At 31.8% G+C, this 9,062-nt stretch overlaps 1 protein-coding gene across 3 annotated transcripts in view; it reads right to left on the reverse strand.

Annotated features, from left to right (window-relative positions):
- The window catches only part of CNTN5 (contactin 5), a gene marked incomplete at both ends in the record, with an annotated part of 736,851 nt that extends 728,440 nt beyond the window's left edge, over window positions 1–8,411 (reverse strand). For all 3 annotated transcript variants that reach the window (XM_080710120.1, XM_080710119.1, XM_080710118.1), the window contains one exon: window positions 8,357–8,411. In XM_080710120.1, coding sequence (XP_080566246.1) covers window positions 8,357–8,411 — 55 coding nt within the window. The remainder of the gene's footprint in view (window positions 1–8,356) is intronic.
- Window positions 8,412–9,062: the final 651 nt, after the last annotated feature.

The following is a 9,062-nucleotide window of genomic DNA, read 5'->3' on the forward strand; positions in this document are numbered from 1 at the left end:
AGGTTATTGAGAGTCTCACGATATTGCTGAGGATGTCTTTGAACCTGCTATCCTCCTATCTCAGTCCCCTAAATTCTAGGATTATAAGTATCTGCCACCAGACCCAGCTATACCTTGTTGTTTTTTTCTTGTTGGTTTACCTTTTTGGTTGTTTCTTTTCTATACTTTCTATACTTTGTTGGCTTCCTTGGATGCTCAGTGAATGTAATATTCTATTCACTTTATATTCAGAATAGATCTGTATTTCAACCAGTAAGATATAGAAAGAACAACAACAAAAAAGAAAGTTTTCTTGCTGAAAAATTACTCATATAACTATATGGTGACAGTTCCCCAGGAACTTATAGTAGGCAATAAAATAAACTTTATCATTAATAGATATGGTTTACATTAGTATTGTTGTGTTCAAAATTTATTGGGGACATGGTTCAGTGGTACAGTACTTGCCTAGCATAAGTGAAGTCCTGGGTTTAATCTCCAGCACCACGTAAGAATCAATAAAATAAATAAAATCAGTTGAAAACAGAAGAGGTAAAATTTATCAGTTTTAAAATTGATATCATTCATTCAGAATTATTCATGGATATGATACAATATAGTTTTGAGAATTATTTTATAACAAAGAGAATACATTTATATGATAATTTTTTTTCTCAGAAAAGATCTATTATTGTTGAAAATAATGGCGCTGGTAAGTAAGCCCAGTTTAAGAAGCACAAGATAAATTCCATGACATTTTCTAGATTACAAAACATTTTTAAATACATCGGTTATTCCTTAGCCAATACTCAAGTGGAAAATTATTCTCAATGAATATCTTTAATGTAGAAGAAAACATTTAGCTGACCTAATAAGCTAGTCAATTCTTTTTAATTTCAATATACTATGACACATATTACAATCATATCCCTGGGTTGCTGTACTGTTTCTTTAGTTGGTGGTTAATTTTATATCACCCTAGGGATTGCTGACAATTATAGATAACTTTTAATATTTTCATTGCCTTTTAGATAAAAATAACAAAACCTGCTAAATTCAGGTAACTGAACCCTCAACCCCACCTCTTGGCCTGCAGACAAGGAGAAACTAAATTGTTTTCTGATTAATTACACGTTGAATACCACCAGTGCACAGCTGATAAGAGTCTACTTGGATTCCCACACTGAGTTAGTCTCCATTATCACTGTGACTTCCCTGGAGACCAATGCAACCTGCAAATGCCTAATTTAGAAATGATCAGGGAGGAGCCATAATCTATTTCTCTTTCTCAACTGCAGGATTAATATTATCAGAAGCCTGTTTGCTGTGACACTTTTGTTTCTATTTTCCTTTATAAGTTTCTAGGCATCATTACCTGGAAGTGACAAAGTTCTGTGTGATTTACCATCCTGCCACCAAGGAGGGGAGCATTTGTATAAGCTTATCAATGACAGACACTCTCTGTCCAACAGTATATCATCCACTTGGCAGAGGGAACAAACTGTCATCTCTTCAATAAAACGGATTTATCCCAGTGGAGGAGAATGAGGTCAAAGTAGAGTAAAAAAAATATCTTTTTGTTGTTATTTTTTAAAGCAATACATGTTACATCAGAAGCATCTCAAAGTAATGTAGAAGAGAATAACTACATGTACCTATGTAAGTCTGTACTTAGGCAGTTGTATGATTGAGGTGTTTTCCATCAACAGAGTTTGTTTATTGTTTCACCTGGATGTTTTATGGTAAGTTAAAAGCATTGGGGTAGAAGGCAGTCTTTCCTTCCTCTCCTTAAACTTCCACTAGTTACCATCCACCTCCCCAGCCTCCTCCCTACTGAGAAAAAAACTATATTTTACTTGTCTACCAATGAGGTGTAGGGCCACACAATCATTTGTTTTTAATTATGAGACTCATAATTTTAATTAAGAGTTTTAAGGGTCAGGGATATAAATATCACTACTTTCAATAAACTTAGTTAAATATTATTTTTATTAAATTTATAACTTTTAGTACATATATATATATATATATATATATATATATATAGTATTTTCGCAATGTTGGCAAACACATGTGGGAACTGGGAAGTGCAAATGGAAGATTAAAAAAAAATCTTCAAACAAATGACAGTATTTAATGAATAACAACAGCTTTCTTGCCCACTAAAATCACAAACACTAATGATGTTTGCAGATGACATATTCCACACGCATTATCGCCCCCATCTCAGTATCCTAGCAGGCTGTTATTCTGCTAAGAGTTTTCTCACACCAGTCAGGAAGCAGTCAGACTCATTTCCATGACAGCATCGCATGTCTGTAGAACACGTTCCTGGGAACCCTATTTAATGATGGTGCCGTCACTGCTGCTGCTGTCTACATCTTCCCATCTCGGTCTTTACTTTCTATCTCCTATTTCTCTCTCAATTAAGTATGTAACAAAAAGTAGTAAAAATGTGCGTGATGTTACATGAAACTTAAAGGGACAGAAAACATAATCATGGGAAAAGAGACGAAAGTGACCCTGCTCATCTGTGTGCATCCTGACAAATGCAGAGCGCCCGGAATGGCTGTTTGCTCCCATAAAGCTGCTCCTATCGAAGGCAGCAACATACTAATTATGAATACATATTACTGTGCATAACCTAAGCAGATGTATATGCTTACCTGTTTCACTAATAGAGATCATTTTACATTTTGCATAAAGGAACCTATTTATAATAAAAACTATTTTAATATAATCTAAATTTCAAAAACTTATAAACACATTAGGAAAATTATTAGGGACAATAGAACTCTGATGACTGAGAGACCGAGTGGATGGGCTACTCTGAAAAACACGGCAGGTCCATCTATACCTTTTACTTTGTTTTTGTTCTTTTAAACATGGATGTTGAATGAAAAGCAACTTAGAAAGAGCTTATGTCAGAAAAGTTGCTTTCAAATTCAAAACAGGTAAAGGGAAGATCACGTTCTCTTCTCTCAGTTGTTAACACTCTGCATATTTATAAAATAACATGTCTTTAATTAATAATTTTTAAATAGAACAATAATATGGGCTTGCACATAAAAGAAATTAAAATGTTGATTATTTTCCCCACATTAATATTCATAAACAAGTTATTGTATTTATGCTTCTCCCCCAAATGGTTTCACATATTCTATTATAAATCCTTAGCTTTTATTGAAGTTAATTACTTTTATATTGATAAAATAAATCAACTTACTGATTGTTAAAAATTTAAAACTCAGCTAATAAGTTTGTCACATTTGTTTCACTGCTACTGTGTCAGAAATAAAGATCCAGAAAAATATTTATTTTACTATAAACTAGGATTGTTACCATTTACACAAAAATAATCAGAAAAATAGATAAATATGTGGTTGAAAGAAAGCACAAGTCTATGCACTCTTTATGATATGCGTGTGCAGCTATTCTTTTCAAGAATTTGAATCTACTTTTCCACCCATGGATAGTGCCTTTGGCCTATGGAATATGCTTTGACCAATAAGACAGTAGCAAATGTATCAGAGGCTTGAATAGTACTTGCAGATTGATGTACGACCTTCTCTTGCTGCATCTAGAAATCCTGTAACCTTGGAAAGAGCTAGTGTTATCCTAGTGGATGACTAGTGACCAAGTCACTCCCATTTCCTTTGCTAGCAAGGCATCTATCACCTGCACTTTTAGTGAGTCCAGACAATAATACCCAATTCTATTCTGTCAAAACTCAAAGGGAAGTAGCTGAGGCTGGCCTACAAACTGTGATCCTCCTGTCTAAGCCACCCAAGTACTGGGATTACAAGTGTGTGGCACCATGCCTGACACTAATATTCAGTGTTGTTTTTAGATTTCCTCGGTTTTTATATAGTGATATTTTTCTGTGTTGAGATCTTATCCAAGATTCTACCTTACATTTAATTGTTATATTTCTCTAATCTCCTTTTGTTTTCTGATAGTGTCCATAACTTACTTTATTTTTAACAATCTTAGGAGTTTTAAGGAGCACGAGTCAGTTGTTTTATTTTATATTTATTTATTTATTTATTTATTTATTTATTTATTTATTTTGGTGGTACTGGGGGTGTAACCCAGAAGCTTTCTACCACCAGGCTATACTCCCAGACCTTTTTAATATTTTATTTGGAAACAGGGCCTCACTAAGTAGCTGAGGCTGGCTTCGAACCCGTGTGATCCTCCTGTCTCAGCCTCCGAAGCGCAGGGATTACAAGCGTGCACCACCACGCCCGGCTGAGTCAGTTGTTTTAGAGAATATCTCTTAGTTGAGATTTATCTCATATTGTTCTCATGGTTTGTCTAGGGTTTTGAAGAGGAAAACCTCTGGAAAATGAGGTGTCTTTTTTTCATATTTTACCAGGGTAAATACTATCAGCTGACTTATCTTTGCTGATGTTGACTTTGACCATCCTCTGACTGAGGCAGTGTTGATCAGGCTTACTCCTTTTATTTTCTTTCTCATTCTGTACTCTTTGAAAAAAAGTCAGTACACACAGTTTACAACTAAGGAGAGAAGGATTATATACCATCTTCTTACGAGTGAAGTAATTACATAAGTTATTTAAAACTTATCCACACAGATATTTATCTATTTTTTATTCATTTATTTATTAAATCTATTTTATTTATATCTGGACTCATAAGTATTTATTATATTATGTTCTAAACCAATATTTTTTGTTGCCAAAATTGTCCCAGTTTTGGCTTTTGGGAACTCTTTCAATTGGTTTCTGTGCCATATTGTTCTCAATATGTTTCTTAAATATTGTTAAAATTGGTTTGTTTATTTTAACACTTCCTTACTTTCTAACATTACAGAATATTTTTAACTGATTTTGTATTTCCTGCTTCTGTCTCACATTCAGCTGTTTTTCTCATTGTCCTGATTCCTTTAAGAAAAAAAATAATCTTTTTTGGTGCACTGTATTCATACATCTTAATGAGGTATAAAATGGTAGAGACATACATGCATACATCACTCATTTAGCCCTTCCCCAATTTCTCCCCACATACCCACTCCACTCCCTCCTTCTCATGTTTGGCTTAATGATTGACTTTGATATATTTGTGAATTTACAGCATATACTTTAGGGAATGTCCTTCTTCCTCCTTCCCACACCCCTCTAATCAAGTCAGTGTGCCAAAGAATCTTATCATGTTATAGTCCTAACTTAAAGGTATAACAGAAAAAGCTAAACAATAAAATATCAAGTAGCAAAATAGCAAAGCAAATACTAAAAGAATTAGCAAAGTAATAGGAGCAGAATAGGGACTCTACCTTCAGAATAATAGGATAAAATAAAAGGATTAAGGTGAGAAAATGATTTTAATATAATCATCCATGAAACTGATCCTTTCAAGAATCTAACAGTTTTTACTTTAATTGGATATCTACAGAAGAGCTGAAATTAATCTATTTAAAAGCAACTGGTATATATGCTTCATACTAAAAGGTGTGTATGCTGATTAAAGGTTAGATTCCATTTGATAATTAGAAGTCTACCTTTTTTCAACTTATCCTTTTGTTTTGCCTATGACATTTGAAATACAACATACCTCCAAATCAGCCTAGTTATCCCTGTCTTACAATATTTAACAATATTTAATATACTCCATGGAAAGAAAAGAAACCTGATAGCTATCAATATGCATCTACTTCAGATGGAATTTGTTTCTCTTTCCATAATCACAGTGTTTTCTTTGGGAAATAAAAGTGACTTTATTTAGGAAAATAGTGTAAAGTCAGTACAGGAGAATAAAGTGAGGAGTGTTATAATAGACAATTTCCCCCTACCTAGTATTGTCAGATTTATCAACAGAAACACTGAATAGTCAGATAAAGTGAAATAAAATGTTACATGAAACATTCTAGAACAAACAACAACAAAATTTCTTATTAGGTTTTTTTTTTTAAGTCAAACCTAACTGGGCATTTTCTATTTCATCTTGCAACCTTATATGTGTCTCCACTGGTTATCTTATGAGTTCAAATGGTTAATAACATTGAGAAGATAAAATAGAAATAGATTGAAATCAGCAGAGAAGATGATAGCAGTGCGAAGAAGAGAAAAAATCTACAATGAAATAAAATATCTGAAGACACTTTCATGTCTTTTTATGTAGCCATATTATTGGTCAGCCGTAATTTTAATTTTACATTTAATGTCTTTGAAATTACTAATGTTTTCATGTCACAGATGCTTCTACAAATATATTACAGAAGTCTTATCCTGCCTTTCATGTCTCTTAATTAACTTGCTTTTCCTGTAAATCACACGTTCAACATAGAACACTAACAATAAATACAAGTTTGTTGTTTTGTAAGTTATCTAATTACTAATATTACAATAAGGAAGAAGCATATATATTATATGCTATCTATCTCTCTATATATATGCATTTAAAGGCATTCAAGCAAGTTGTAGATATCACATTTCAGCACATGTGATTTAAATGACTTAATAAATTTCTCTCTGTACATGGAGAAATTTTTTAGATTTCAAGCAAGGTTATGGTCACAATGTGACTATAAGCTGACAAATGCCTTTTTTTCTTTTAAGTAAAAATCATGTATCATTCATGTTTATGTCACATGTTTGTGTCACATGTTTGTGTCATGTTAAAATATGTCTCAAATAATCCTAAAATAAATTTATATATACTTATTTCTGATGCTACTACCTGTCCCTTTTTAGACAATCTGCAGTTTTCTTTATGATGGACAATAAAGGAAAGCTTAAGTTGTTAGAAAAAAGTGTTTAGTTCATTGAAACAATATAACATGATATCAATGTTAAGGGTCAATGATGTAACATAAAATACATGGTCTATATTTTATATGGTTATATAATTTATAAAAATTTTCTGTATATGTATATGTTATACATTACTATATTCAAATGTATGTATATGCTACATATGTGTATTTATATTCAATACTTCCATGGAATGATGATATACAGAAAGTAAACATGTTATTGTTTTGATAATTATAGTAGGTATACTTAAAATATTAAAATGTTTACAAATAAAAAATCATTTAGTATAAAATTATTAGCAGTTAAAATTTTTGTACTTTCTTCCTATACACATTTACTAAATTTTGATTTCAATATAGACAGCAATTTTAGTTTTATCAATATATAATTATTAATGTATAGCATTTATTTATTTATATTTGCTGTACAGGAGAGGAAACCCAGGGGCCTTCTACCTCTGAGCTACACCCCCAGCCTTATCTTTTATTCTTTATTTTGAAACAGAGTCTCACTGAGTTGCAAAGGGCCTCACTAAGTACCTGAGGCTGTCAGCTAACCAGAATCCTCCTGTCTCAGCTTCCCAAATGCTGGGATAATAAGCATGCTCCACCATGCCCAGCTCATTTAAATTAGAGCCAAAATTTTATTTATATACATTTAAAAGCAATAAGCTCTGCTATTTTTTATCATTATGATATTATTACTCTGAAGAACATAAACTGATTTTGAAGATTAAAAAAAACCTCACCTAGAGCCAAGATATTGAACAATACGATTTATCAGAACAAAATCAGAGAAGCAGAAATAATCATGAAAAAAATTGTGTTACAGATAACTTTAAATGATGTCATATATATAGATACAATCATATATACATATATACACATATATGTATATATAGATAGATGCAGATCTCTATATAAATCTATATATCTAAATACCTGTCTATAAACATAGATCTATCTATATACATCTCTGTATATATGTATATATAAAGCCAATATGGTTCTTCTTTCATTTGATAACATTTTAATGATATATAAACATATAGACACATTTATATACATGTATATGTATATATCCATGTCTTCTGAAGGCTAACTGTGGTTTACATTGTAAATTAAATTCAACAAAGTAGATACTTATATTATTAACATTATTATTAATATTAATATACCTCATTATGTTGAACTGCATATGACTTTTTGCAATGCTAATAGAGCATTAAGGTTGTTTAGTCTTTCTTTTGTTGAAAAGTATAAATATTTACATAAATTTCAACAAACACCAGAAAACATTTTTTTTTTTTTTGTTTTGCAGCACTGGGGATGGAACTCAGAGACATTCTACCTCTGAGCTGCACCCCAGCCTTACTTTTTATTCTTTATTTTGAAACAGGGTCTCACTGAGCTGCAAAGGGCCTCATTAAGTAATAGCTGAGGCTGTCCTCGAACCGTGCTCCTTCTGTCTCAGCCTCCCGAATGCTGGAATTATAAGCGTGCACAACCACACCCAGCCAGAAAACAATTTTTAATGGAAATTCTGATATATCTCTTTTAATTGATACTTATAATATCAAATAATTCCACAAATGTTTTTACCTGAAAGATACCCGGTGACTGACAGAAACAGAATTAGACTCCAAGAAGAAGCCATCCTTGGTCACTAAAATCTTCTATGTCCTTGTATGTCTTTTAGCGCTGATGTTTCTTCATTAAAGGTTACCCTGTAGAGATAGTTAAATTTTTTAAAAATTGAGAAAATAAATAAAAAAGAAAACCAATGCAATTTTTTTTAGTAAATGATAAATAACTTACAAAGCAAAAGTCAGAGGAATATATACTTTGATATTGACAACAATAAAATAGTTTCTGTAACAATTCAATCAAAAAATCTTCAGGGAAGTAATAAACTTTTACTATTACATTTATTTATATTGGATATTTCTTTACAGACAGTAAAAACATCATGTTGTAATAGCCATGTTTTTTTCCTCACAGGAAAGATATATTAGCTGTATTTATTACATTAGACAAATTATTGGACTAGAAAAATAGGATAAAAACAGTTACATTAATATATATTCCTCTGGTCTAGAACATAACTAATGATCAGTTAGCCAAGTGATTTTACACATTGTGCTTGTAGCTCATTGAAATCTCCATAGGGATATTTTTTCATTTAATTATTAAAGTCAACTGCTTTTGTTTACAACTCCTGTGATTATCTGTACTGTGTTATAGTTCCCTCCTTTGGTGAGTTACTTCTCTCAGCATCTTTTGTTAGCCAGAACCTAAGGGAAATAAG

This window comes from Muscardinus avellanarius (genome assembly GCF_963383645.1).
Source record: "Muscardinus avellanarius genome assembly, chromosome: 1".
NCBI classification, from domain to species: Eukaryota; Metazoa; Chordata; class Mammalia; order Rodentia; family Gliridae; genus Muscardinus; species Muscardinus avellanarius.